The sequence below is a fragment of the Saitoella complicata genome (genome assembly GCF_001661265.1).
Source record: "Saitoella complicata NRRL Y-17804 unplaced genomic scaffold SAICOscaffold_10, whole genome shotgun sequence".
In the NCBI taxonomy this organism is placed as follows: Eukaryota; Fungi; Ascomycota; class Saitoellomycetes; order Saitoellales; family Saitoellaceae; genus Saitoella; species Saitoella complicata.
In genome coordinates this window covers 183,946-210,570 of record NW_017567001.1, presented here as the reverse complement: position 1 = coordinate 210,570, position 26,625 = coordinate 183,946, and the positions used below count along the sequence as shown (strand labels likewise).

The following is a 26,625-nucleotide window of genomic DNA, read 5'->3' as shown; positions in this document are numbered from 1 at the left end:
TAACGGCGAGTCGAGTAGAGGTTTAGCTGGTGGTGTCATCGATCTGACCAATGACTCTGACTCACCACCACCGGTGGTTAAATACTCCATGGCATCCTCGATTGCGTGGGCGATGGATTATGTTGCGCAGGCTATTGCGAAGGTCGCGCCGTACAATCCTGCACTAGCGCAACAAATGAGGAATAACAGAGCGTTTGCGGAGAGTATGGCGAAGGGCATTCATAGCTCTAAGTTGCCTCGCCCGTATGAGCACTTTGGCAGGGCTGCGCAGGTGGCACCTCCCGGTCTCGTGATGGATAGACCCAGAGGTATGGGTAGTGACGCCATCGGGACAGCGATGAATTATCTAAGTGGGTTGACGTCTGATCAGATCACTGCTGGCGAGGGTCTCCCAGCAGGCGGAATGCATATGTTGGAGGAATTGACGGGAACGAGTAAGAATGAGTTACTCGACTTGCTGAACAACATCAACGCGGACGAGGATCTGAAGATGGAGGATCGTGAGGGTACGCCTGGAGGCCTCAAGCCAACATTGATGGAGCACCAGAAGGTCGGGTTGACGTGGTTGAAGAAAATGGAAGCGAGTAAGAACATGGGAGGTATTTTGGCGGATGATATGGGGTTGGGGAAGACTGTGCAGACACTTGCCTTGATCGTGGCGAACCGGAGTGAGGATGAGGCGTGTAAGACTACGCTTGTCGTTGCGCCGGTTGCGTTATTGAGGCAGTGGTATGACGAGATTAAGGAGAAGACGAATTGTAATCCGAGGTTGAAGGTGTATCTGCATCATGGAAATGACAGGCGGCACGTGCATTGGAGGGAGTTTGCGCGGTATGATATTGTGTTGACGTCGTATAATCTTATCGGCAACGAGTGGAAGGCGGTGCAGAAGTACGAGGATCGTGTGTCTGAACTACTAGAGGCTGCCGAGGGTGCGACTTTGACGGAGGGCCAATTGCCCCTTCGGCCAAAGGCTCCATTCTTTGATGGTACGTGGTATCGTATCGTACTCGACGAAGCGCAGATGGTGAAGAACTCGAACACGAATGGTTCCAAGGGTGTTTGTGATTTGAAGGCAATGTACAGGTGGTGTCTAAGTGGTACCCCCATGCAGAACAGCGTCGAAGAAATGCACTCCTTAATCAAATTCTTGAGGATCAAGCCGTACAACCAGGCTGACCGTTTCCGGAGGGATTTTTCGCGTCCCTTGAAGAACGGGTATACCTCCGACAAGAAAGCTGCGATGACCAAGTTGCAGACGTTGTTGAAGGCAATCATGTTGCGTCGCACAAAGACGAGTACAATTGATGGGAAGCCGATTTTGCAGTTACCTCCCAAGACGATCGAGATGGTGCATCCTGTGTTTAGTGAGGATGAGTTGGACTTCTATAAACAGCTCGAATCGAAGGCGCAGGTGCAGGTTAGCAAGTACCTCAAGGCTGGTACAGTTGGGAAGAACTACAGTAACATCTTGGTGTTGTTGCTGCGTCTAAGGCAGGCCTGTGATCATCCTTACCTTCTCGGTGACCGCGGCTCCTCGATCGACGAGTTGGTCGAGATCGATGAAGAAACTGCAATCAAGTTGGCAAAATCTTTGGCGCCGGACGTCGTTGAGAGATTGTTAGCTGAGGATACCTTCGAGTGCTCGGTGTGTATGGAATTACCGCAGGAGGCGCTTGTCATTCATCCTTGTGGTCACTTCTTCTGTCGTGAGTGTATCGTGTCGATCTGTGAGACGCAGAGTGCGGAGGCTATCGCTGCTGGTGATGAAGGCAGGAAGGGCAAGTGTCCTACGTGTCGTGGCGTGCTTGACACGAAGAAGCTCGTTTCGCTCAACAAGATTAGGGAGATTCATGGTTCAGCTTTGGGTAGTGAAAGTCAGGCTATGGATGATTTGCTTGGCTTGAAGGGCGATGATGATGACGAGGACAACTGGGGTTCGCAAGCGGAGGAGAGTGACGGCGAGTTCGATGACATGAAGCCTAAGAAGAGCAAAGGCAAGGGCAAGGCGAAAGCTGTAGAGCAGCCGAAGAAGAAGAAGTCTAGGAAGAACCAGCATAAGGAGTGGCTCGAAGAGATCAAGAAGGCCGGGAGTTGGTACTCTTCTGCGAAGATCGATAAGTGCGTGGAGATTCTCATCGAGACCAGAGGCAATGACTACACCGAGAAGTCCATTGTCTTTAGTCAGTTCACCTCCTTTTTGGATCTCCTCGAATTTGAGCTTTGCAAGCATGGGTTTGATCCGATCAGGTATGACGGTAGCATGAACGCTGGACAGCGTACCGCTGCTATCTCAGAGTTCAAGCAGTCACACGAGAAGACCATCTTTCTCTGTTCCCTGAAAGCTGGTAACGTCGGTCTGAATTTGACACAGGCTTCCCAAGTCATCATGCTTGATCCTTTCTGGAACCCATATGTCGAAGACCAGGCAATCGATCGTGCTCACCGTATTGGGCAGACTCGTCCCGTCAAGGTTCACAGGCTTACGATTCAGGGTACTGTTGAGGAGCGTGTCCTTACTTTGCAGGACAAGAAGAGGACGCTTATTGAGGCTGCGTTCGATCCGCAGGCGCTCAAGAGTATTGGAAGGCTCAATGTCAGGGAGCTTGCTGGGCTGTTTGGTATCAATGTTTAGGGTTGTGGGTTGATGTGTTGATGTGTAACACAGGTAAAGGGTTAGGTCGGGTTATCTGGCATATGGAGTTAATGTCTTTAGAGTTTTACGTATACAGGAAGAGTTTTGTGGTTTCTTTTCCTTCCCGACATGGTCGGCTGGCAAGGAATAGGAAGGTTGTTATTTGCTAGATTTGCTGGAAGTTTACAAATCTGTACTCAGTTCTGGCTGTTTTGTTGCCTATCGTCTATCTTTTCATCCTCATCAATCATCGAATTTGCTGAATTCTGACCATTTCGGCAGCTCTGGTAATTTGAACTCTTCGTCCTTTGACAGCGGAACGGGTTTCCGAGGGGACTTTCCGCCCCCCCCATGTCTTCCACCTACAGCCTCTCCAACAGGTCCATGCGAGACAGTACTCGCACTCCACTCATCTAACCACGCCATAGCCACCCAATGCGACAATCCAGCATGAAGTCCCTTATAGTACTTCGCATTCGCCCGCCGCAGGGCACTACCCATAATCTTCTCCATCCCCGAATCACGTAACTGTATCCTCAAACCATGTCTCTGCATCCGCTGTTCAGCTTCAGATACCCTCGGTTCCGCATACGCAACAATCAGGAGATTGAGGAGGCGGACCATCGCGGTCATGTATGAACATGCTCCTTCTTCTGGACTACCCACGAAACCTGATGGTAATTCGGCGGCGGTTTTGGCTTCTTTCTCCGCGAGGATTCGGTCTTGATAGTCCAAGTTTGTCCATATAGAGAGTTCGAGGGGAGTTGATTGGATGATGTTGCTGCTGTGGGACCAAACCCAGAAGACGTCTCTCGTAACAGCGCCCATTTCTTGACACCAGCGATGTTTGAAGGGACGTGGTGTATGCGCTGCTTCAAGGAAGAGAGGGATCGTTGAGGATGGTGTTGGGGGATCTGAGAGGTGAGAAAGGAGAGTGCGTGCTGCGGAGTGTCGTGAATCAAGGGTCGCGTATGATAGAAGGAAGGTCGCTACATTGTGGGTTAGCCCGATCTCGACCGCAATCTTCGTAGCTCCAAAGAATACTCACTCATCAGCTCGATTAAAATGCGCCGATCCTCGTACTCGGCGGGTTGCTTCTTTGAAAACAGGAAATCCGTTAACTTGGGTATCAGGGTCTTCGACGCTGATAAGAGCATTCCCACTGCTCGCTGCACCGTCCATAATGCTTTCAGGCACAACAGGATTTCGTGTAGTAGTTGATCGTCGTGTTGCTCCTCCCTCCACTCCATGTCGATCAGCTCATTCAGCTGGTTCATCAGAACTTGGAAGCCGCCAGCATTCAGGAAGCTGTCAACCCAATCGATGGTCTCATTACGCAGTAACATGCCCAGTTTGTGTACTTTTGCGACTTCCACCTCTCTCGCCTTCGTCTTCTGAAGGTACTTGACGAGACTTGTTGGATCAACTGCTTTACACTTCTTCGTCGGTGACAGCGGAATGCTAAACTTCTGCTTCTTCTTCGATGGCGAGACGAGGATATTGAACGAAGTATCATGATCGCGTTTTATTGACTTTGTCGGTGATCCGTGTTTAACAAATGCAGCTTTAACGTCCGGTGTCATCGCCGATCTGAGTTTATTCCGCATTGAGGCTGGGATGTTTCGTTCGTCCTGTGAGGAGATTGTCAGTAATCTTCAGATGTCACCAGCTGTTCATTCATTCTCCTCACCAATAACTTTTCGAACTCGTCGTCCTTGACGTATGCATTCTTTCTGGGAGTTTCCGGTGCCGAGACCCTGCTATCCCTTCCGAACGAGTCTCCATCCTCCTCACCCATGTTCTGCCAGCCATCGACTTGCAGGGCATCCCGTAACGATCCAACCTTTGCGTAATCGAGTTTGACAGGTGATGGAGGCCGATTCAGTGCACTTGGCTTCGTGGGTGACAGCTTTTTGGAGGGTGAGAGCAGTGCCTTTACCTGCGAGAAGCGCTTCTTCCGTGGCGTTGACGGTAATGGAGAAGCTGACATCGTTATGTGTCGGAGTTGAAGGGCCGTGCGGGCTTCACGAACGGTGTGGATGACACCTCCTGATCTGTTGTTTATGCCTTTCCAATCTCTGGAGCCGGTTTGTGTGTTGTATTTGTCCCAGGATATCTCAGCTATCCAATAGGCGAAGTGGCCGAGCGGTCTAAGGCGCCGTGTTAAGGTTACCACAAGTAATCCCGCGGTCCGAAAGGGCGCGAGTTCGAATCTCGTCTTCGTCACCATATGTTTTTCCTTGAGTCGGAGAACCGTGGGAAACCTGGGAGTTCTTGCCCCGGAAGTCGACTGAAAGCATATAGAGATACTCGAGCTTCGTACCCAAAGGAGGACGTGGACGCGAGACACAAAGAAAAGTTCAAAGACACTACCATATTTTACCTAAACTACACAAAGACCCAACCTACACTCCGGCAATAACAAGAAGGGAACGTAAGAAACCCCAAAATCACACCCTAACATCGTACATAAGAGCTAACAGTATTCTTTACACCTTCACTCCACGCTCTGCACCGCTCACAAGTCGATCAAGCTACCGCTCTGCTGATGTCCACCCTGCTGCTGCTGACCCCATTGTTGCTGTCCAAATGCCTGCTGCTGCTGAGGCTGCGCATACCCTGTGGCCTGCGCCTGCATTCCATACTGCTGCTGCTGTTGCTGCTGCTGCTGTTGTGGTGCTCCGAACGGCGACTGCCCAAACGCACCACCATTCTGCGCGTTGAAGCCAGCATTGCTAGTGTAAACATTGCTCGCAACACCCGTCATCGTAGGCTGCAACGGACGCTGCGTAACAGCACCCGTGACCTGTCCACTGAGGAAGGGGTTGTTGAGACCACCACGACCAGCGGAGTTGACGTAGGCTGCGGCGGTGTGTTGGGAGGGCAGGCGGAGGTCACCGGTGTTACCGAAGGTATCCAAACCAGAAGCATTTCCAGCCCCGATGAGGGAGGCGAGCTTGGCATATCGGGGGTCGTCCTGTCTTGCCTGCTCTTCCCGCTGACGCTCCTCTTCCTGGATCATCTGTAGACTGTTAAGCGAGGGCTTTCCGGCGTTGGCGGACTGAGGACGAGGAGCCTGTGACACCTGTCCGAACTGAGCGAAGGGGTTGTTGCTTCCGGTAGGTTGAGGAGCAATAGCCTGCGGCTGGTTTGCCTGCGCATAGGGGTTGTTTGATCCCGTAGGCTGAGGCATGACTTGCTGTTGCTGTTGCTGCTGTGCGTAGGGGTTATTGTAACCTGTTGGCTGAACACCGACATACTGAGGCTGCTGAACGGGCTGCTGGTACTGATCGTACCCAAACTGCTGCTGCTGGTAACCAGTCTGATCTGGTTGCATGAATGCGGTCTGCTGAGGCTGAACGTATCCAGTGTACTGCGGCTGCTGAAACTCCGCCTGCTGTCCATATGGATTTCCGAAGAAATCCACCGCCGGTCCCTGCTGGTATCCCTGTGCTCCATGCATCGTCGTAGGCTGATCAAAAGTATCATCAAACAACGTCGCCGCAGTGTTGCTGTTCAGCTCAACCTGTCTCCGCTCCTCTTCCTCCTTCGACAACTTCAACGCACGCTGAAGATCATCATCCTCATCCCCAGCCACCGGAGCAGGACGCGACCCCCGCGCCTCCAACTCAGCCAACCTCTTCGATTCCTCAATCGCCCTTCTCATCTCCTCATCGTCGTCATCATCCCTTGCAGTCCGTTGCCTCCTTGGTCTCTGACTTTCTCTCCCCGCGAACGCACTGAAATCATCATTTCGACTCGATAGCCTGTCGCGCATATGTGACCGGTTCTTCCGTTCCGCGCGGAGTCGTTCGTCGTCTTGCAACAATGCAGTAAGATCCTTTGCTTTTTGTCGGACGTTCGCGCCTTGATCCTTCGCTTCCTCGTCGACATATTGGAATTCGCGGAGGGTTTTGATGATGTAGAGGTTGTCTTTTGCCCAGTTGACTACGTTCTCGGATCCAGAGTGGACGATGTAGTCCAATACCGTCAGTGCCTGTACCTTTGATTAATTCTAGCTCTCCTGCCATGAAATCATGGGCACAAACCTTAAACACATGCCTCCAGTTCTTCCCCTTATCATTCATCCGCTTATCCAACATATCCATGACCTCAAGGAGATCATTATGGTTAAACGTCAACTGCGCGATCTCATTCATATCCGCCCCACTAGGTCCCCACTCCTCATTACTCGTCGCTTCTCGGACCTTGACCTGGATGTCGGAGTACTTCATGTTCTTCCTGCACCCCGCAGTCAGCAACCATTCATCGGAGAGGCGGGAAAGAGGAGAACGTACACTGAGCGCATCACGCCCCGGCCTAGAGATGCCATCCTGACTGACTATTGGGATCAGATGGTCTTTGGTTGGTCGCTTCTCGGAGATCGCGGCGGCCGGAGTACTCGGGGTTTAGTGCGCGTCAGCCTCACATGTTGCGAGTCCCTTTGCGTCATTGCGTGTTGACAGCCATTTAATCATTAATCATTAACTGGAAATCATCTAAACCTATATGAACCTGTAATTTTTGATCCTTTTGCATTGATTACACCCTCTCAGCATCCTCAACATGCCTATAATACTCCGGCGGGACAGCCAACCGCCTTCTCTCGCCCTGCCCAACCCCTACCTCACCCTCCAACCGCTCCGTAAGGACCTCATCGTACGTAGGCGGTAACTGTACCTCCGCTTCGACATTGTCAACCGGGACAGCCTGTGTTTCAGCGGCAGCCTCAGCAGCTTTACCCTGCTGTGACGGCCTAGCAGGCATAGGCGGTGGTCGCTCCGGAAGTGCAGGCGACAACCCTTCCTTCCCAGAACCAGTTGCCGGTCGCAGCGGATACGCCGGTGCCGCAGCCTGTGCCTTCCCATTCCTGTCCCGAGCAACCAATCCCGCCGGCGGCTTCATCCCCGAAAAGACCTGAATTCCCATGACCAACGTAACAGGCGAAACCTGTCCCGCACTCTCAACCATAACTGTAACTTCCAGCACATAACCTCTCTCCAGGTTGCATGTTCGAAAGGTGGGTACTACGGAATCCGGTAGCATGACTTTCATCGTCAGGGTACGTGCGCCGGAAGTATGGAGGGGGTGTGGAGTGGGGAGTTTGAGTGCGTGGGTTTGCTTGACGGGGTGACCGTGGGCGGTGATGCGGGTTGTTGAGAGGAGGCGAAGTTGCAGGTCTGCAACGGTGGCTTCTTGTGCGCTATTTAGCATGATAACTAAATCCGTCGGGATGGTTGGCGTGAGGACTGGTGGATTAGGTAGTCGTGCCTCGACCATCACCGAACCGCTGACTCCATTCCCACCACCACCCCTAAGCGCAGCAAAAAACCCTCCCTTCTTCTTACCAAACTGCTCCTCCTTCCGCGCAAACACCTGTAACCCGCCCTGCGGCACCGGTCGCGGCGGCTCAATCGGCAGAAAGATGAAAGGATCATACGCGCGGTAGTTGGCCTTGTAAAACGCTTTTTTGCTTACCGTCACTTTGACGAAATACTTGACGAAGCAATCTTCCCCGCCTGCTACACTTGGTGGCAAAATGGCTTTAACGTGGGAGAGTGGAGTGGAGACGGTGGTGATTCCTTTGCTTGTCGAAGCTAGGTTGTTTAAGGAGAATGCACCAGTCTTGGGTGGTGGAGCTTCCGTGCAGGAGTGGTTGATCGGGATCCGGAGGCGGAAGGGGTAGGTGTATTGCCCAGTTGGGAGGGTGAATGAGCCACTTGACGTCGTCTGAAGAGACCTGATATCGGCGGGTGGGAACACCACTTGTTCTCGGTGCAGTAGCTGTATACAGCGTTAGAAAGTATCTAAGAATAGCTGCAACCGTATGCACACCTTATGGATCTCAACGTATGGCTTCTCTTTCCGATCACCTGGTCTTCTGGGTGCCATCACCACGGATCGCGAAACGCCTGAACAAGGTGTTAGCCCTATACTTGGAGCATCGTGAACACTTTGGCACCTTCTAACTTCACCGTAACCTTCTCGATATCCTCATCTGTGCGTAGATCAAGCAGTACGGTGCCTTCGACATAATCGAGGTTGGTGAAGCTGTGGAATCATTGTCAGCTCGGGAAGCGTGGTATGCAAGTATCAAGGATCCAACGTTTTCCCTTGATCCTTCAATTGGATCTTGACGCTCATTCTTTCTTCTCGGTGTCTGATTCCTTGGTGGTTAGGACTGAGCAGAAAGACGTCATGCTCACCCGCGCGCGGTTGCGGTTCCCTGCAAAACACCAAGACGACCAACGACCACCACCAAGTCAGTCCCCAAGCACCAGCATGATCCGCCGTCCACCATCCTCATTACGTGGCCCCTCCGCCCGCCTCCTAACACCCGGCCTCCACGCCCACCCATTCACCCACACACCCCTCCTCCACCTCCAGGATTCTCGTCTCTCAGACGTCGACGAAGGTTCCCACCCAGACAAAGGCGCATCTGGCCAAACAATCAAATCCTACACCGACGAATTCGCATATATCCGTGAGAAATACGATACTCCGCGATATCCTGTGGTATTGTGTCATGGACTGTTTGGGTTTGATACGATGAACATTGGGGCGATTGAGGCGTTGCATGTGCCGCCATTAGCTGTGGTTGCATATTGGAGAGGTCAGTTGCTTCGATCTGAATACCTTTGGTAATTGCTTACGCGGAACAACTTACAGGTATTGTCGACGCACTCACACAGAATGGAATCGAAGTGCTCGTTACACGCGTCCCCCGGTCTGCAACCATCGCTGAACGGGCAGAGATGTTACATTCCCAAATATCCGAGAAACTCCCCGGCCGAGAGATCAACCTGATAGGGCATTCGATGGGTGGACTCGACGCGCGGTATCTCATCTCAAACATCAACGCCAAGGATCCCAAGTACGAGGTTAAATCCTTGACAACGGTTGGCACACCACATCGAGGAAGCAGCTTCGCAGACTGGGCTTTTGCAAAGATCCCCCCACCACGGCTCCCAGGCCTTTACTCTCTTCTTAACACCCTCGGCCTCGAAACTGGCGCCTTCGAACAACTGCAAACAAAATACCTCTCAGAGAAGTTCAACCCCTCCACCCCCGACTGCCCCTCCGTCAACTATTTCTCCTACGGCGCAAACTTCACTCCCGGGTGGTTTTCCGCATTCCGCGGAAGCTGGGGTATCGTGAATGGAATTGAAGGTGCCAATGACGGGCTTGTGAGTGTCGAGAGTGCGAAGTGGGGAAAGTATCAGGGGACAATTGATGGGTGTTCGCATTTAGATATTATCAATTGGACGAACCGGATTAGGTATAATTGGATGAAGATGTGGGGGACGGGACCGAAGTTTAATGGCGTTGCATTTTATCTGCATATTTGTGACATGTTGGCGAAGGAGGGTTTGTGATTGTGGAGAGAAGGAGGGAGCTATAGACATATATGAGTATAGGAACAGCTAAGAACAATATGAGGAATGTTTTAGTAGTAGCTACATCTGGTGCTGTGTCGGTGAGCTTGGAAGAATTGCGAGTAAGCCAGCCTGTTCAGGCAGACGTACGTGAACTTTTGCAGCAATCGTGGGAACTGAAAAAGTTCACCTCACGCAGCTGATACGCAGATTCACTTGTAAGTGTATCGCCCTCGATCTGACACGCTGTTATCTGATCATTGTACCATACTTGGTTGGTCGCACATCCTCCCGGGAATGGGATGCAGCACGGCAAAAGCATTCGTTCCCACGTACTGAAAGGAAAAGGGATGGTGACGAAGACGAGATTCGAACTCGCGCCCTTTCGGACCGCGGAATTACTGGTAGTAACCTTAACACGGCGCCTTAGACCGCTCGGCCACTTCGCCATTGGATAGCTGGGAAATATTTGGACAAACATCAACCAATGCAGATCCCCCCTTTCACATGTTGGGTTCCCCGCATCCCGCCTTTCGGTCATGCTGCTTCCGAATGAACACCAAGCAGAGAGGAAGAGCAAGAGCATACATCCAGCACACACCCAGGAGGACAGGCAACAAGCAACAGACAACAGACAACTGCATGGCTATCAAGACAAAGCTTACAGAGGCGACGGGTATCAGAATCCCTGTGGTTCAGGGAGGGATGATGTGGGTTGGACGCGCGGAGCTGGCAAGGTGTGATAAGCCTTGCTCTCTGACTACGCAGTGCTGACTGGTTTTTCACAGTGCGGTGTCGAACGCAGGCGGAGTAGGTTGTTTTGTCGTCCTCGGCGGCTACAATACTGACAGTATCGTTGTAGCTCGGCATCCTCACTGCCCTCACTCAGCCCACCCCTGAAGACCTGAGAAAGGAGATTCGCAGGTGTCGCACCATGACTGACAAGCCGGTTCGTCTCGTTCTCCTCCCAACATGTTGCATGCTGACAGTTGCGTAGTTCGGCGTCAACCTGACCCTCCTCCCTGCCCTCATCCCCCCAGACTACCCCGCCTATTGCAAAGTCATCATCGAAGAGGGCATCAAAATCGTTGAAACAGCCGGTAACAACCCAGGCCCCGTTATCAAAACCCTTAAAGGATCCGGAATCTTCATTATCCACAAATGTACCGCAATCCGACATGCGCTCAGTGCGCAGAAGTTGGGTGTAGATATGTTGAGTATTGATGGGTTTGAGTGTGCGGGACATCCGGGTGAGGACGATGTGACTGGGTTAATTTTGTTGGCAATTGCAGCGAGAAAGTTGAAGGTGCCGTATATCGCGAGTGGTGGGTTCGGGGATGGACGTGGTCTTGCCGCGGCGTTGGCGCTTGGTGCTCAAGGGTAAATCTATATCAAGCTGTTTCGAACTTTGACTGATATCGACTTACAGGATCAACATGGGCTCCCGCTTCATGGCGACTGCTGAAGCACCCATCCATCCCAACATCAAGCAATCCATCGTCAAAGCCGACGAACGCTCTACCGCTCTCCTCCTCCGCTCATACCGCAATACGACGAGGATGTACAAGAACGAGGTCGCCAAAGAAGTCGTCTCCCGCGAGAACCAGGGTGTCAAGTTCGAGGGTGTTCGTGAACTTGTTGCCGGTGCGAGAGGTAAGAGGGTGTATGAGGAGGGTGATGACAATGCGGGTGTGTGGACGATGGGTCAGGTTGCAGGTCTTATCGATGATGTGCCGACTTGTCAGGTCTTGTTGGAGAGGATTGAGAGAGAGGCGGAGGAAATCATCGCTGGTAATGCCAAGATGTTGGTTGGCAGTGGAGGAAAGGCGAAACTCTAGAGTAGACGGAACGGACAATGAGGTAGACAGAAGTCTATTTTGCTACTATAGTTCGCAACTCATCTGCCCAGACTTCCGAAGTCCAGCTGCAGTCGTACTTGTGAATTTTCGTACCGGATTGACTTCATCGTCTCGCGGCCATCCCCGGACAAAAATCCGCCGCGCTCATTGGCCAACCCCTGCGCTCACAAATTCAGAGTACACCTGCACACATCACCATTCGGTACCACACCCTTCGACCCTCACACCATACCGAAAATGTCATCTTTCTTCGCCGACATCGTCTCCACTATCTTCCCTGCCGCCCACGCTGAGGCTCCTGTCACTACCGAGGACGAGCACTCTAGCGCCGGATCGTCGGATGAGCCTGAGCCGGAGGTGATTGAGCAGGAGGAGAAGGAGGAGGAGGAGGAAGAGGAGGAGGAGGAGGAGCCTGAGGACATTATGCCTGCGCTTGAGGAGGGTATGTTTGATGCGGGTCGTCTGTTGTTGCTTGCGGTGGCGGTTGAGATGGCTACATCGACATGATGGGATATCGATACCGACACTACACATGCGATGACGGACGATCTCTACTGTCTTGGAAATGGAGGGACAGATTGCTGATGAGTGGTGATATAGAGTGTGCCAACTCCAAGGCTTGCGAGCCTGCTAAGCACCACTTCGAGGAGTGTGTTGCGCGCGTTACCAAGGACATCGAGGAGCATGAGGCTCAGGGCAAGAAAAGGGCACACGGAGAGGACTGTGTTGAGGAGTGGTTCCACGTACGACGATACCATACCCCTCTCTTGAGATAAAGAGAGTGAGTGTCATAGACGGAATGCTAATCGAAGCGTTACAGTTGGCTCACTGCGTCGACCCTTGTGTTGCCCCCAAGCTTTGGTCCAAGTTGAAGTAAACGGATCATCGATGAGATTTCGTTGTGTGGAAGGAGTAATGGAGGGTGTGTGCTTGGAGGAGCGTTGATAGATGTTTGTGTCCTGAGACGGAACATCGGCAAAATGGACATGGAGGTGTTAAGACGGAGTTCAAGATATGATGAGAGAGGAGATTTGGGCCGTCTCCGACTGTACGCAATAGTCCGCAATCAAAACTGGATATCTATTATGGCTTGTTCCATCTGTCGCCTGTGTGAGTTAAGATCGACGTCGACATAACGGGAGCTTGTACCAACATCGAGTAAGATAATGGGAGTCTGCGTATAGGTCACGAATTGGAGCAAGAAGGGACAGCAAGAATATGATTAACGTCTTTATTGAAGCAGAAAGTATGTCCGAACTACCGACCCACCCCCCTCAAAGCAGAACACAATGAGCGAGGTACGGACCCGTGAAGGCCCAGGGCGCTAAGATATCCGTATTCCTCTACGATACTACTGACGCTTGTAACCCTCGTAGGATATATAGAGGACTCAAGCAACACGGAATTAAAGTATCGAGCCGCACACCTCCGGCGGTTTTACGGCCGGAGGGTTTGAAGAGAAACTTGGGGTCCAGGGGGACGGACTGGTTTTGTACTCTGCGGTGTGGCGGTGCAAATTTTGCTTGGCTAAGGTGAGGCGTGAGAGTGTGTCTGGAAGCTGCTGACTACGTTACATTGATGGTAACTGGAGACTGATTTCAATAAGACCTCGAAGTTGAATGATGTCCTGAATTAATAGTATTACGCCTGATGCTGCTAATACCCTCATCGCGATGCCTCCCTACCTATGAAATGACTGAAAAACAAGAAACGAAAGAAAATAAGACAGACTCCAAATATCCCTAATTTCGCCTCAAAGAAAACCATATGCGTGTACCGGCCACTGTCAATATTGTCCCTCACTTACTCAGAGAGTGAGACTTGCTTAGATGCACCCCTTCTCAACCTTCTTCCTCGCCAGGATCTCCCATTCATCCCCGCCACCGACACCGTCAATCCACTTCCTACGTCTCCTGTGCTCCACGACCCATCCACCGGCTTTGTCGGGTAAATACTCTGTCACAACTCTTCCGTCATCGTTACCCGCACCATTCACGACACCAGCTTGAGAAGCCAGAGACGAAGACTCAGATGTGGGGAACCTGTCATCAAAGTCCTCCCCAACATCTCCATTGATCTCGCGAAGCATAGCGGAATCAAGAGAAGCAGTGTCATCAAAATCCTCCTCATCGTAAAGATCGCAAGGCATATCTTCGTACGAATCGGGATCGAACTCACCAGTCACAGCTGCGAACCCAGCATACTGCCTCGGAGGCTCGTCGTCACCAAAAGCACTCTCCCCGCACTCACTCGCAGGCAAATCGTCTTCTTCTTCGGCATCGTAAGCTTCCGTGTCGAATGTGCCAGCATCAATGACAGGTGAACGAAGGGATGGAGCGAGCTGCTCTGAGATAATGTAGTTTGGCGACAGAGGACGTACCGGAAGTGCGAAAGACGGGGGAGCGAATGCTGGCGTGGGTAACGCAGTACTGCCCTCGTCCTCGCTTTCGGCCTCGTATTGGTCTGGATCAAAGCCATCCGCACCATTGATCTCTTCCTGAAACCTAGCAATGCCCAAGCCACTCGACAAAGGATGTACACTCAAGCCACCAACCTCAGTCCGGTTTGTCGATGGCCTGGACGGAGATTCTTCCGCACCTTCATCGATCTCCCGTAGTGCGAGGATTGCGTCGACACCCTTAGCGGACTCAGCATCATCATCGATCGGGGTCATCTCGAAGGAGAAGCGACTCCTAACAGTGTCCGTCCGAGTTGGTGTGACATCGATGGTAGGGAATGAAATTGCTCTCCTTGGTGTCAGCGGTGCAGTCGCTGGCGGGGGCGGTGTTGCCGTGGGCGATATGGGCTCCGCCAAGACTACACTCACTTCCCCCTCCTCCTCCTCTTCCGCAACAGCATCCTCCACCACAACTTCGTCATCCACCACAGCCTCCTCATCACGCAACGGCCAATTAGGTGGAAACGCCATCACCTCTGGTACAATTGTCGGAAAGTACGAGCCTCCCTCGGCAATATCCGTCACCTCCGCGGCAGGAGTGAGCAACACCTCCACCCTCTCAAACTCCGTCTTCGTAGCAGGTGCACTCGTTATCATCGGCGCACTTCCCCTCCTGCATTCCGTGATCACAAGTGATGGAGACCCAATCCCAACACTCCGTACACTCGTTCCACTCGCACTCCAATCCACGCTGCGCGTCGCACGGATATGTAACCCCTCCCGTTCCCTCTGTTCCAATTCCTCCTGATTGAGTACCTTGAGCTGCACCGGTCCAGGCTTCGATCGACGACGTTTAGGACTCTTCCTCCGTGGTGATTTCTGATCGAAGGGGCTGGTTATGGTCGAACTCGTCGTAGAAGGGGTCCGTGGTGCATCTTCGGTAATGGTAGATCGAGTGTCTCTCGATGAGAGACGGCGTAGGAATGGTGGAATAATGGCTTTCAATGTCGCTGCTGACATACTTCCAGGGATGAATGCTATCGAAAATTGACTTCTGGTGTCGTAAACTCCCAGATCGATGGTGGTTGATGGGTGATATATGGGTATCGATCAGAAACTCCCTTAATCCTCACTCTAGCAACACTTGGCGACTGAAAGGCCTCGCTGAGTAAATATAGCCGTTTTCGAGTAGGTTCCGTAGAGCAACCGTCCCTCAACGTCCACGAGCCGTTCCGTATGGAAGCTGTCCGTATCCCAGTCCTTATGGTCCGCGGTACTTGGCCGATCTCAGAGCTGAACGCACGTCGGCAGGTGTTGCACAGACCTTGGCTACTTTTAAATTCCCGTCCCAGGTTGGTGTGTAATTAGCAGCCACCTACGGAGCAAACGCGAGCAAGGGTCGGTATGGGTATGGCAGGGATAGAGCGGGCGGTGCGGTTCAAATGGGTGCGGCTTGGGTGTGAGATGAAGGAAAGCGGCCGGTGTCCTATATTTAGCAACATGCAGCCAGATGCACTCCGGGGTCGACTTTGGTGGGTGGAGGCTAAGCCACCTCGCAATTGCAACACCACACTGGAACACTGCAGTTAAAGGAAAAGCAAACTTGAATTAACCTCTCGCGATTATAAACACAATCAACAAAAGCAAGAATGACTGTCCCTCCTTCTCTCCATCCCATCCAGTAGATCCCTATGAACTTGTAAAATATGTTCATCGAAGCTCTACTTCACATTCCACTCTCACCCCGTCAACAACATAACTTCCAACTCGCAGAAATGCTAGTCCTCCTAACAGTTTTGTGCGTTTAAGCCTCGGTCTTCTCCTCAGCAGCCTCCTCACCCTCAACGGCGGGGGCCTCAGTAGGGTCCTGCTGGGCCTGGTACTCCTTCAAGACAGTCAAAGCCTCCTCAACCTTAGCGTTCAACTGAGCGTCATCATCGACGAGGGAAACCAACTCGGGGATCTCCATGTCCAACAACATACCAGTGATCTTACCAGCGAGCTCAGGCTGCTGGGCGGCGATCTTGGGGTACATAGCCTCACCGAGAACCTGCTTCTGCTGCTCGATGGGGAGACCGGCGAGGGACTCCTCGGTGATCTTGGGAGCCTGGGAGATCTCAGCGGGCTGCTGGGGCTCGTTGTTGCGGTAAGGACCGCGGGGGCCACCCATGGGTCCACCACGGGGCATACCGGGCATGGGGCCACGCTGGTTACCGCGGGGAGGGTATCCACCGAACTGGGGAGGAGGCATGCCGTAGGGCATGGGGGGCATGGGGGCACCGTTCTGCCAGCGGGGACCACGAGGCATTCCCTGGGGAGGGAAGGGACCACGGGGCATACCGCCCATCGGGCCGAACTGAGGAGGCGGGGCCTGACCGTAGAACATGGGGGGAACACCGTTAGGTCCGGGGTAAGGTCCCTGACCCATACCGGCAGCGGCAGCCTGCTGCTGCATGCGGATCTGGTTGCGAGCAGCAATCTGGGCCTCGAGCTGCTGGCGGCGGACGTCCTTGCGCTGCGCGAGGGCAACGTAGAGGGGCTTGGTGCCGATCATGCGGGAGTTCATCTCGGTGACAGCCTTGGTAGCCTCATCGGGGGAAGAGAAGCAGACGAATCCGAATCCCTTGGACTTCTCCTTGTCGTCCTTCATGACCTTGGCGGACGTGATGCTACCGTAGACGGAGAACTCCTGGCGGAGCTTCTCGTCATCGACGTCGTCCTCAAGGTTCTTGATGAAGAGGTTGACACCCTGGTACTTGTTCATCTTCTCAATCTTAGCCTGCTCGTACTGGCGGCGGAGCTCCTCCTCACGCTCATGCTTCTTCTGGGCACGACCGACGTAGAGCTTCTTGCCCTTGAAGTCGGAGTCGTTGAGGGACTCAACGGCCTTGGTGGCCTCCTCGTGAGACTCGAAGTTGACGAAACCGAAACCACGGGCCTTACCCTCAGCATCCTTGGCCAAGGACGAAGAGGTGATCTTGCCGAAGGGCTCGAACAAAGCGGCGAACTCCTCCTCGTTGGCCTCGGAGTCGATGTTCTTGACGAAGACGTTGGTGAAGTTGGCCTTCATCTGCTCGAACTTGGACTGACGCTCCTTCTTGCTGACATGGTGACCGACGAAGACCTTCTTGTCGTTCAACAACATGCCGTTAACGTGCTTGATGGCGTTCTCAGCGGACTCGGCGGCCTCGTAGTGAACGAAACCATAACCCTTGGAGTTGCCCATCTCGTCGGTGGCGACCTTGCAGGAAAGGATGTTACCGAAAGCAGAGAATGTGTCATGGAGGGCCTTGTTGTCAATAGCGGCGTCGAGGTTCTTGATGAAGACGTTACCGGCACCGGTCTTGCGGAGGGCAGGGTCACGCTGGGACCACATGATACGGCAGGGACGACCCTTGATCAAAGTGTAGTTGAGCTCCTCGAGAGCACGCTCACCTAAAGAAATACGGGTTAGCTTTGCTCATGACGCACAACACGTAACAAAGTGACAAGTGACATGTTCCGGTCCACACTTTCTCCAGTGACGAGGCCAAAGTTCAGCTTATAGCGAAACCCTTAGGCGGGCTGTAGTCTTTTGTATAATGGGGTCTTAATCCCACATCTTAAACACGGACCAATACTTATCATCATGAAGCGTCGTCACTGGAATAAATGTCGACCGTCGAGTCTTCACGGGTGTATGCACGTCGAAAGTCTCGGAAAAGCGTCGTAGGCGATATAAATGCTGTCGAAGAGCACTTGTCGAACATATCTCCCATCCGTCTTCACTTTCGACGCGCATACATCCCGAGGACTCATGACCGCATGCACCACACACAAACAAAGAAGGAGTTTGACTTACCATCAGCGGTGGAGTGATAGTTGACGTAGGCATATCCCAAAGACTTCCTGGTAACGGCATCCCTGCAGACACGGATGGAGGCGACGGGACCGATGGAGTTGAACAACTCGAAGAGCATAGCCTCGGTCACGGTGGGCTCGAGCTCACCAACGTAAAGCGAAGCGCTGGGGGAGGTAACGCTCGAGGACTGGGCGGCCGGCGCCTCAGCGGACTGGGTAGGAGTGGCCTCCTCAACCTTGGGGGAGGTGGCAGCAACCTGCTCCTGAGCCTGAGCCTCAACGGCGGGGGTCTGTTCGGCGACGTCGGACATCGTCTATGTAATGTAACTTTTTTTTTTTGGGTTTTCTCGGAGGACTGAGGCAGCTGATACGAGAGAAAGAACCTAGTTAAAGGGCTTTCTTCGGAAGGCTTTTTTTTGATTTTCTGAAGGGGGGAAGAGGTGGGATGGCGAAGGAGTTCTTCGACGCAGCAACGATTCAACAAGTTTCGAGGGCCGCGCGAACGGTCTCTTTGCATTTTTCGCCGGGGGAGTGCGCGCGCTCCGTCTGTGCATGTCGTCCCTGCCTGGCCCCTGCGCCGTGATTAAGGTTTAGATTGCACCTCCAGACTGACAAGGGTGTGGTCGACAAGGGTGTGGTGACAAGGGTCTGACAAGGGTGTGACAAGGAGCGGGGTGTATGCGGTCCGGTCGTGCCAGGCAATCAAGTGACGAGAGCAATATATGTATGACACCTCCCTACGTCCCTCCATTTTCCCCTCCAAACTATCTGGACAACTGTTCAAAATGTTTTACTTCGAACAACTTTTGATCTTCGTTCTCGTTCTTGCCCTTACCAACATCATCGCTCCCGGCTTTGTCGACTGTTTCGATTTCCTCTCCGCTTCCAACGCTACCGTGAACCGTAAGGCTGCCTGGCACATCTACGGCCTCACCGTCGGCTGCGTCGTTGTCGTTACCGGTATTCACGTTCGGTCCATCGAAGCCGCTATTTATGCTTTCGCCGAGTCCATTGTCGAGTTCAACGTCTTCTGGGATGGTTGCCTTGACGTTGTTTACCTCACCACTATGACTATCTCCATCGAGCTCTACAACTTCTCCAGATTTGTCTCCGCCGAGCTTATCCCCTCTGTCCCCCTCGTCGCCTTCCTCGCCGCTACCCTCAAGGGTTTTGTCGGCACTTGTATCTTGGTTGCAGGCCTTGCCGCTATCTACGTGATCTGGGCGACGTGGATCAACGCTGTTCAGTACGTCTCAAGCACGACAAGTTTGCTCATTGTCAAGCTCCAGACATTCATCTACAACCTCTTTACTTCCCAGGTTGCCGACCTTGCGGCACCCTCCGTCGAAATTGACAACTATTCCCCCGTCAGCACAGTTGTTATTTCACCTACCACTACCATTGCCGTCACGCCCCAAGTTTCCCAGGAAGCCCTCCTTACCTGGGCCACGGTCTTTACCTATCAATACATTACCGCCATGTTGGTGGCTACGAAACTCTACGTCGTCATGACCCTCACTGCCATGTCCAACCCCGTCAAGGTCACCGCAGAACTTTACCACACAGCAAACAAGAAGCCCCTTTTGCTTGCCGCCAAGCCCGGATCATCCCGCCGTCGCCGAGACTCCATCTCCGAGATCCTCGACGTTATCGGACTGTCCGACGACGGAACCACCACTGATTCCTACGCCGGCTTAATCGACTTCTCACTTCCCCGTAATGCTGTCGTCATGATGACCGACATCAACATGGCCGCCGCCGAAGGTGACAATGGCGGACAAGGTTCCCAGGGCCCCGGACCCCCTCCTCCCCCGAATGTGCAGCCGCCTCGTCCCGCAGGCGTCAATGTCGATGCCTCGGTCCAACAATCGCTAAACTTCCAACAAATGCGCGAAATCTCCCGTGAATTCTTCGCTTCGTGGACAGACATGTTGGATCGCATCACTGCTCGCGAAGAACGAGAGAAAGAGATCGTGGACGCAATCACGCATAAAAATTTGGCGGTGTGGCCAAAAGACTTCAAAAGAGAGTGGCCGGCTTTCATGAAACGGGTGAAGGAATCGACACTTCCTGACCCCAAGGCAAAGTCGAAGACAGTACTGGCCAAACTCTACCAAGATTTTTTGCACGAGTACAAGGAATTCCTCGCGATGGAAGCCAGGGCCGCTGACGAGGCAAAGGAGAAGAAGGAAGAGGCGGCGAAGAAGAAGGACGAGGCGGCGAAGAAGAACGAAGAGGCGGGAGTTCATATTCCGGGTCGTGGTACGCCGGAAGTCCGCAAGAAGATCCTGACGCCTAAAAGTCGTTTGGGGAAGATGACGGGAATGCCAAATGCGCAAGCCAATGTTGGGAGCACGAGTGCGCCAACACAGACGGCCCCCGTTCCGCAACCCGCACCTCCTGTCCCCTCGTCTTCGTTTACGCCTGTGGCCGCGGGGGTACCGCAACCACCGTCTGTGCAACCGCCAGCCGGAGTCCAGCCTATGCAACCGATGTCAGAGCGTGCGCTTGGGAAGTTGCCTGCCCTCGATTACGGCTTCCAAGCTATGCCTGCACCACAGGCACCACCGATCACACCCGCACAGCAGGTAACACCCGCCGCACAATGGCAACAAGCACCTCCCTTCTCGGCTGAGACGCAACAACAGGCTGAAAGACCTGCTCATTTGCCCACCCCGCCATCTTCAGCCGTGGAAGGTGTTGATTCCACGCCTTTGCCTCCGATATATATGGATTTTGATGAACTGGTGGCCGAGTTGAACAAGGGCTTAGCAGAAATGGAAATGGAAGACGATAGTATGGATCTGGATTTGCTCAACGCTGCCACGCGGTTATTCGTCTACGAACAGATGACTGCGTCGTATATGACGGAGCAGATGGCACAAGCACCTCCAGCTGGGCCGACACAAGCACCTCCAGCTGGGCCGACACAAGCACCTCCAGCTGGGCCGACACAAGCACCTCCAGCTGGGCCGGCACAAGCACCTCTAGCTGGGCGGAAGATTGCAATACCCCGGTCGAAGTCTCAGTTCCAAACCTCTAACGTCCGGGGTTCAGCAAGTCACGGTCTTCCGGTACCGCCTCCCGCTCAAAATATCCAGATGCTTCCTGCCCAGCAGCAGTCCACGTTTCCAGCGCCGTCGACGTCGACGTATCCGCAGACTCCATATATGGACCCATGCGCACCGGTACAGCAAACCTTCGGCCAGCTCCCAACTGACGTGCAGACTCCATATATGGACCCATACGCACCGGTTCAGCAAACCTTCGGCCAGCTCCCAACTGACATGCAGACTCCATATATGGACCCATGCGCACCGGTCCAGCAAACCTTCGGCCAGCTCCCAACTGACGTGCAGACTCCATATATGGACCCATACGCACCGGTCCAGCAAACCTTCAACCAGCTCCCAACTGACATGCAGACTCCATACAGTCCCGTGTACAACACGTCCGACATTCGAGGCCAGGTTCCCGAGCAACAGCCCTTCTTCATGTCGACTACTCCTCCGGCGAGCACCTGGGGCAACAGGCAGTGGTCGACGGACTTGTCTGGTCAACCGGTGCAGCAAGCTACATACACGCAGGGAACTTTTAATATGGAGAATCTGGATCCGCAGCTTCGCCCTCAGCAGCAAACCCCGTTTACGGGCTCCGCGACCAATGTTTCTCAAACCGAATCCGCTGACCTGCCCATGAACGAAAACACCGCCGACTCGGATGAAGACGAAGGTATGGAAGACGACGATGACGATGATGACGATGATGAAGGTATGGACGACGACGATGACGACACCCACACGGTCATGAACGATGAAGCTCCCCCGACGGAGACGGACACGGACATGCTCACAGCCGAATCCAGCAGCGCTGAAGGTCAGCTTGGTGGGCTTAACATTCTCGTATCAGCACTCGAGATCATGCAGGCGCAATACGGTACCGGTCAACAAGATAAACCGAGGTCTGCAAATGTGGACATGACGGATATCGTGCCTTCGGTACAGCAAACAGAATTGCCTTCATCAGATGCAGTGGCTTCTCCCCCAGGAGACATTGCGTACACACCTCAGGAGCTACCTGCGATTGCCGATGTTCCTACGCATGGTCCCGCTGTTGCTGCCGTTACCGAACAGCCGTCTAGCATCAGCACATCCCAGGAAACCATTGTTCCTGCTGCTGTTGATGATCACACGTCTGATCCCGAGTCCACCGTTGTGGCTGTCAGTGGGATTCCAATGCCGGACGTCCACCACGCCGTTATGCCAGTGCCTGAGGAAGAACCACGGTCAGATGGTGCGGTCGTCGCTGAGAAAGCAGGAACTGTCGATGACCTCACGTCTGATCCCGAGTCCACCGTTGTGGCTGTCAGTGGGATTCTAATGCCGGACGTCCACCACGCCGTTATGCCAGTGCCTGAGGAAGAACCACGGTCAGATGGTACGGTCGTCGCTGAAAAGCTTATTGTTGAGAATCTACAAGATCCGGAGAAACCCATACGCCTACTAGAACCAAGCACAACGACTGAGCCTCTTGTTGAACCAGTTCAGTCCGCTGAGCAAGTCGAGATTACGGGTCCTGAGATTGCGGCTCCTGAGCCTGAGGTTGCCAGCGCGGTCGCTGAAACTGCGGAAGTTGAGATTGTGGATAATGAGACTGTGGCTACCAACACTGATGACGACGAACACGCGCCCGTCGAATCTGCGGCTGCTCCAGGAGTCCAAGTTGACTCACTAGACATTACAGATGCCAAAGATGCCGATGCCGATGTTGACGCCAAAATGTCATCGTCTATCAAACTCACTGATAGGGGCATACGGTCTGCACCGCTTCCACCTATTTCGTTCTTTTCGCGATCGGCTGCTCGTGGACGTTGTGTTCCGCAACCGTCGGTAGACGAATATGTCTCGGATAACATTGCGAGGAGAGATCACCGCCCATACAAGGTGATGGCAACTTACGAACCGCTTGTCTATGTTGCAGACGTTAATCGGAGTCGTTGGCCGACGAAGCCCTTTCGACGTCGACACCAGCCATATTTTTTTCAACCTGTCGAGCAGGAAGCAGGGCCGTCCAACGCTGCGCAGCCATCAAATATGTCACCGGCGAACGAACCCGCAGTAACCACGATGCCAAGCAATCCGGCTTCGATGCCCAACGAGGTCCAACCAGAGCCCGTCGTCCAAGACCAGGTTCAACCAGAGCGGGAAGCGGAAAATTATTTCCCCAGTCCTGGATCAGATCCATCGGACTCAGAACCCGATTCTGATGATGAAGGTGCTGAGAGCAATGACGACCGTTCGATCATCTTTCCTCCGTCAATGATCGAAGTCATGTGGTCGATGATTGAAGTATTGTTCGTAGCATTCGCCTTGCCCTTCTGGCTCGAACCTTTCCTTGATTACGTGCTCGTCCCGCTATTTGAGCACGTTCTCATCCCCTTGGTCAAACAAGCCCTCATCGCCTTAACTAAATACGCAGTGCAACCAGCGCTCGAGTACGTGCTGAACTTGGTGGCCTATTTTGCTGTCGAATGTCGATATTTTGCCGCCGATTGTCGATACTTTACCCTTGACGTCATTGAGTTCTCTTCGGAGTTTATTTCATGGTTTCTGGATATTGTTCTGTGGAATCCCATGTCGGCTACATGGCAGTTCTGGACTGTCCAGGGCAATTATGGGTGGAATGTATGCTTTTTTATCACCTTGGTGTGGTTATCGTGGAGGCAACAGGAGTGGTCTAGGCATCGGAGGGGCTATGTGTCCCGAATTGATGGGCCATCTGCCTTTGGAATTGGGATTGATTGGTACGGCGGGGTTGCTGGTTTCATCAGCTTGATGTGTATTCCGAGAATTCTGGTGGAGCTGTGATGAGGTTCCCGAGCCCATTTGGCTAGAACGTGTTCGTGTTTGGTGTTGGTTGTGCACCCAAAGTTATCATCGGAGCGTCCTTTCTCATGAATATATTCACAGAAACGACAGTGCTGCAAAAAACAGAACAGGCATGACGGGACACTTATACAGGGGACATTGTTATGGATGGTTTGGTTATAGGAGACCGGCGTTTTGTTTTATGGGTTTATATGTTATTGGGATGGTGCGGGTTGTTGGGAGGGTCGGGTGGTCGGGTGGTCGGGTGGTTGGGAGGAGGGAGGAGGGAGGGCCTTTTTTTTCCTTTTTTCTTTTCTTTTTTTCAGGGAAACAAGACGCGGGGGTCGTGCATGCTGTGAGTGACGAGAGAGGAAGGACGTGCCCGGAGGTGCGCTGCATCGGCAGCTGTCGAGACTAATGGCTCAGAATGGTACTCTCGTGGGTACCATGGTGCCAGCCGACGCTTCTGAGCGTCGCGCTATCCGACTTGCCAGCAGTCTTCGGAGCGAGGAACACCAAGTTTCGAAGGTACAGTTAGCCCAAGAGGCGATGCGACTTCCAACTAACTTGTCTTGAGCAGTGTCGATTCACACGCCTGAGGATCTCTTTAGTCTTTAAGGGACGGGTGATGTGTGAAGCTTTTCAGCTTCTCAGCTTCTCTTCATAGGCATGATGTACAATTCACTACGGTACGTACTCCCTATGACCTTTCCGTCTGGGTATACGCTAATTCCTGCTATAACATCATGAGCTTTGTGAAACGTCCATTACGCCCCGCAGGCGATCGAGTCGTCGCTGATTCCTATACGGGTTCGGCTCGAACGCTGTTGAGAGTGCACACATACACACGCCTGCTGCTCCAGTCAGCATCGCCTACCGTTAAGCTGCTCCGCGCAGCCTCGAAAACGGTATCGCGGTCTCCAGCTTCGCCAAAGAATGCCCGCACACCAGCACTGTTCCTTCCCCATATCATGCTGTCTCCTAAGGCAAGGTTGTCCCACCGTCGGCAGACGGGATTGTGGCTCTTGCTGAGGCTCGTGGTATGCCTACCATCACACCGATTGGATGTCCCCTCGTACCTCCTGTCGGAGGGCCCTTCTGCCGAAGGCTGTCCAAAGCTGTGGCTCTGCGACGGACGAGTGCGTGGCTCCTGCACTTCGGTAGTCGATGATGAGTGGTCGCGCCCAGTTGGGTACATCCACACCTCCCTCGTTTTGCCCCGGGATTGTCCGGGGAAGGTGAGGAGTGCTTCTCCACCAAAGCACTCATGCCTCCTGCCTTGAGGAGGCCTCCCTTGACGAGATGTGTGGATTGCGATTGTCTCTTAGCTTACACTGTTAGCCGCTAGTTATCCCTTGCGGTGGATGTTTCCCTGAAAGAGAGTTTAGGATAGGTTTAGGATAGATTTTAGAGTAGATAGGCCCGGTAATCCAAGCTGTACCACAGAAGGTTGTGGTTGGTGTAATTCTTCGACACGGCTAATTTGCATACTAAATGGTGACATCAGCAGTTATCATTACTTTCTCGAGTAGCCCTATGGTCGGCAGCGAGGAGGAACAGAACGCCCGTCAATGCCAACATCGATTGACATGCAGCCGGTCCTCGTTACTTCCGTACGAACCCTTACATTGGTATGTTTGGCCAGTTGTGGAACGTCTTTCTCGCATGATCCGGAAGCTTAGGTGTCAATATTTCCCTATATTATAGAGCTTACCGGCCCTGCCGTGGTTTCCTGGCCTCGTTAGGAATTACATTTCTCAAGACAAGCTCTCGATCAGCTGCTTATGACGCTTAACGGACAACTTCGTCGTACCCCGGCGGTGCGTCGTCATGTAGGACGTCCGCTCTCCTCCTCTTACTTCCCTCCTCCTCTGCCGTACCCTCTTCACCTTCATTCTCTTCAGCAGTCGTGGTTCCGATTGCCTCTGATTGCAATGCAGATGTACCCTGTCGCTCCTCATACTCCGGCACTGGATCTACCTCCACAACTCCCAACCCCTCATTCCTCGCTCTCTCCATCGCACCTACAACGCCCCTGAAGAACACCTCTGCTCCACCCTCTCGAAAAGTACATCTGAAGTTCGCGGATGGTGGAGGGAGGCCTCCTCCGGGTGTTGGGAGAACGGAAGAGGAGAAGGAAAGAGGTGCGAACCAAGGTTGGGTGAGATTTGGGTTTCGGAGGTTGCGGAGGGGGGCGGAGAAGGAGCGGAAGGAGGGTGTTGGAGAGGTGGGAAGGTAAATGATCTGTAACTGGTTAACGTCTAGGCAAAAGAACGCCAACCAATATCACTTACCCGACGCGATGTTACCCATGCCTTACCATCTTTCACTTCCAGCTTCACCGGGGGCGGGACCTCTTGATCCGCGCCACCGCCAGCAGGCGGTCGTATGGTATTGTTCGTCGTGACTGACTCGAGGTTAAGACCCACTGCCGAATGACATGATATGACCGTTTCTTCTGGTAGAGGGATGAAGGGGAGACTTGAGGCACTTCCCGTTGCGGGGGAATCGAGGAGGACCCAGTTGAGAGACATGCTCTTGATCCGGGATGAAGACGATTTGTGACGGCGATAACTGGATGTAAGGCCGGCCTACTCGTAATGAAGTTTGGCTTTGGACCTTGTTTGTAAACGGGACAGGGACTGCTCGA

General features: G+C 53.2%; 13 protein-coding genes and 2 non-coding genes across 15 annotated transcripts; 8 read left to right on the top strand and 7 right to left on the bottom strand.

The window, feature by feature from the left end:
- Nucleotides 1-403: 403 nt before the first annotated feature.
- SAICODRAFT_34866 (uncharacterized protein) lies at nt 404-2,635 on the top strand (the record flags this gene model as incomplete). The annotated part of the gene is made up of 1 exon (XM_019168389.1): nt 404-2,635. One exon carries the CDS (start codon nt 404-406, stop codon nt 2,633-2,635), a length of 2,232 nt encoding a protein of 743 aa, XP_019024511.1.
- Nucleotides 2,636-2,878: 243 nt separating this feature from the next.
- Nucleotides 2,879-4,218, bottom strand: SAICODRAFT_56293 (uncharacterized protein; the record flags this gene model as incomplete). The annotated part of the gene is made up of 2 exons (XM_019169436.1): nt 2,879-3,624; nt 3,684-4,218. 2 exons carry the CDS (start codon nt 4,216-4,218, stop codon nt 2,879-2,881), a joined length of 1,281 nt encoding a protein of 426 aa, XP_019024510.1.
- Nucleotides 4,219-4,766: 548 nt separating this feature from the next.
- On the top strand, nt 4,767-4,861 carry SAICODRAFT_t64. Its single transcript has one exon. It is a non-coding gene; the product is annotated as a tRNA-Leu (tRNA).
- A 292-nt stretch (nt 4,862-5,153) lies between these two features.
- Nucleotides 5,154-6,968, bottom strand: SAICODRAFT_25065 (ENTH-domain-containing protein; the record flags this gene model as incomplete). The annotated part of the gene is made up of 3 exons (XM_019166823.1): nt 5,154-6,632; nt 6,685-6,877; nt 6,934-6,968. The coding sequence occupies 3 exons, from the start codon at nt 6,966-6,968 to the stop codon at nt 5,154-5,156; spliced, it is 1,707 nt and encodes a 568-aa protein (XP_019024509.1).
- A 209-nt stretch (nt 6,969-7,177) lies between these two features.
- SAICODRAFT_7112 (uncharacterized protein) lies at nt 7,178-8,779 on the bottom strand (the record flags this gene model as incomplete). Its single annotated transcript, XM_019170646.1, has 4 exons — nt 7,178-8,419; nt 8,471-8,547; nt 8,598-8,686; nt 8,742-8,779. 4 exons carry the CDS (start codon nt 8,777-8,779, stop codon nt 7,178-7,180), a joined length of 1,446 nt encoding a protein of 481 aa, XP_019024508.1.
- A 95-nt stretch (nt 8,780-8,874) lies between these two features.
- Nucleotides 8,875-10,094, top strand: SAICODRAFT_65444 (triacylglycerol lipase). The gene is made up of 2 exons (XM_019170146.1): nt 8,875-9,248; nt 9,305-10,094. The coding sequence occupies exons 1-2, from the start codon at nt 8,918-8,920 to the stop codon at nt 10,009-10,011; spliced, it is 1,038 nt and encodes a 345-aa protein (XP_019024507.1). The 5' UTR covers nt 8,875-8,917; the 3' UTR covers nt 10,012-10,094.
- Nucleotides 10,095-10,365: 271 nt separating this feature from the next.
- SAICODRAFT_t60 lies at nt 10,366-10,460 on the bottom strand. Its single transcript has one exon. It is a non-coding gene; the product is annotated as a tRNA-Leu (tRNA).
- A 193-nt stretch (nt 10,461-10,653) lies between these two features.
- On the top strand, nt 10,654-11,849 carry SAICODRAFT_34863 (2-nitropropane dioxygenase; the record flags this gene model as incomplete). Its single annotated transcript, XM_019168388.1, has 5 exons — nt 10,654-10,748; nt 10,800-10,821; nt 10,874-10,960; nt 11,009-11,391; nt 11,441-11,849. 5 exons carry the CDS (start codon nt 10,654-10,656, stop codon nt 11,847-11,849), a joined length of 996 nt encoding a protein of 331 aa, XP_019024506.1.
- Nucleotides 11,850-12,097: 248 nt separating this feature from the next.
- SAICODRAFT_18884 (Non-heme 11 kDa protein of cytochrome bc1 complex) lies at nt 12,098-12,801 on the top strand. Its single transcript, XM_019166024.1, has 3 exons — nt 12,098-12,312; nt 12,471-12,613; nt 12,691-12,801. The coding sequence occupies exons 1-3, from the start codon at nt 12,108-12,110 to the stop codon at nt 12,745-12,747; spliced, it is 405 nt and encodes a 134-aa protein (XP_019024505.1). The 5' UTR covers nt 12,098-12,107; the 3' UTR covers nt 12,748-12,801.
- Nucleotides 12,802-13,695: 894 nt separating this feature from the next.
- SAICODRAFT_25062 (uncharacterized protein) lies at nt 13,696-15,288 on the bottom strand (the record flags this gene model as incomplete). The annotated part of the gene is made up of 1 exon (XM_019166822.1): nt 13,696-15,288. The coding sequence occupies one exon, from the start codon at nt 15,286-15,288 to the stop codon at nt 13,696-13,698; it is 1,593 nt and encodes a 530-aa protein (XP_019024504.1).
- Nucleotides 15,289-16,059: 771 nt separating this feature from the next.
- Nucleotides 16,060-18,549, bottom strand: SAICODRAFT_18882 (polyadenylate binding protein). Its single transcript, XM_019166023.1, has 2 exons — nt 18,110-18,549; nt 16,060-17,703 (listed from the first exon to the last, which is right to left on the bottom strand). Exons 1-2 carry the CDS (start codon nt 18,417-18,419, stop codon nt 16,073-16,075), a joined length of 1,941 nt encoding a protein of 646 aa, XP_019024503.1. The 5' UTR covers nt 18,420-18,549; the 3' UTR covers nt 16,060-16,072.
- A 4,672-nt stretch (nt 18,550-23,221) lies between these two features.
- On the top strand, nt 23,222-24,380 carry SAICODRAFT_30114 (uncharacterized protein). The gene has a single exon (XM_019167595.1). The coding sequence runs from the start codon at nt 23,235-23,237 to the stop codon at nt 23,973-23,975; it is 741 nt and encodes a 246-aa protein (XP_019024502.1). The 5' UTR covers nt 23,222-23,234; the 3' UTR covers nt 23,976-24,380.
- On the top strand, nt 24,065-24,574 carry SAICODRAFT_113865 (uncharacterized protein). The gene is made up of 2 exons (XM_019165329.1): nt 24,065-24,503; nt 24,556-24,574. The coding sequence occupies exon 1, from the start codon at nt 24,109-24,111 to the stop codon at nt 24,391-24,393; it is 285 nt and encodes a 94-aa protein (XP_019024501.1). The 5' UTR covers nt 24,065-24,108; the 3' UTR covers nt 24,394-24,503; nt 24,556-24,574.
- On the top strand, nt 24,387-25,370 carry SAICODRAFT_30113 (uncharacterized protein). The gene is made up of 2 exons (XM_019167594.1): nt 24,387-24,503; nt 24,556-25,370. Exon 2 carries the CDS (start codon nt 24,722-24,724, stop codon nt 25,256-25,258), a length of 537 nt encoding a protein of 178 aa, XP_019024500.1. The 5' UTR covers nt 24,387-24,503; nt 24,556-24,721; the 3' UTR covers nt 25,259-25,370.
- Nucleotides 25,371-25,766: 396 nt separating this feature from the next.
- SAICODRAFT_7105 (uncharacterized protein) lies at nt 25,767-26,509 on the bottom strand (the record flags this gene model as incomplete). The annotated part of the gene is made up of 2 exons (XM_019170638.1): nt 25,767-26,219; nt 26,270-26,509. The coding sequence occupies 2 exons, from the start codon at nt 26,507-26,509 to the stop codon at nt 25,767-25,769; spliced, it is 693 nt and encodes a 230-aa protein (XP_019024499.1).
- Between the last annotated feature and the right edge of the window lie 116 nt (nt 26,510-26,625).

What these genes read in the sequence shown, in the direction of transcription:
- SAICODRAFT_65444 (XM_019170146.1), top strand. Translation starts at nt 8,918, where the DNA reads ATGATCCGCCGTCCACCATCCTCATTACGTGGCCCCTCCGCCCGCCTC. An exon ending in TGTGGTTGCATATTGGAGAG is followed by an intron (nt 9,249 to 9,304) that starts GTCAGTTGCTTC and finishes AACAACTTACAG; the next exon opens with GTATTGTCGACGCACTCACA.
- SAICODRAFT_18884 (XM_019166024.1), top strand. Translation starts at nt 12,108, where the DNA reads ATGTCATCTTTCTTCGCCGACATCGTCTCCACTATCTTCCCTGCCGCC. An exon ending in TATGCCTGCGCTTGAGGAGG is followed by an intron (nt 12,313 to 12,470) that starts GTATGTTTGATG and finishes GTGGTGATATAG; the next exon opens with AGTGTGCCAACTCCAAGGCT. An exon ending in GTGTTGAGGAGTGGTTCCAC is followed by an intron (nt 12,614 to 12,690) that starts GTACGACGATAC and finishes GAAGCGTTACAG; the next exon opens with TTGGCTCACTGCGTCGACCC.
- SAICODRAFT_18882 (XM_019166023.1), bottom strand. Translation starts at nt 18,419, where the DNA reads ATGTCCGACGTCGCCGAACAGACCCCCGCCGTTGAGGCTCAGGCTCAG. An exon ending in CTATCACTCCACCGCTGATG is followed by an intron (nt 17,704 to 18,109) that starts GTAAGTCAAACT and finishes GTATTTCTTTAG; the next exon opens with GTGAGCGTGCTCTCGAGGAG.
- SAICODRAFT_30114 (XM_019167595.1), top strand. Translation starts at nt 23,235, where the DNA reads ATGCCAAGCAATCCGGCTTCGATGCCCAACGAGGTCCAACCAGAGCCC.
- SAICODRAFT_113865 (XM_019165329.1), top strand. Translation starts at nt 24,109, where the DNA reads ATGACGGGACACTTATACAGGGGACATTGTTATGGATGGTTTGGTTAT.
- SAICODRAFT_30113 (XM_019167594.1), top strand. Translation starts at nt 24,722, where the DNA reads ATGAGCTTTGTGAAACGTCCATTACGCCCCGCAGGCGATCGAGTCGTC.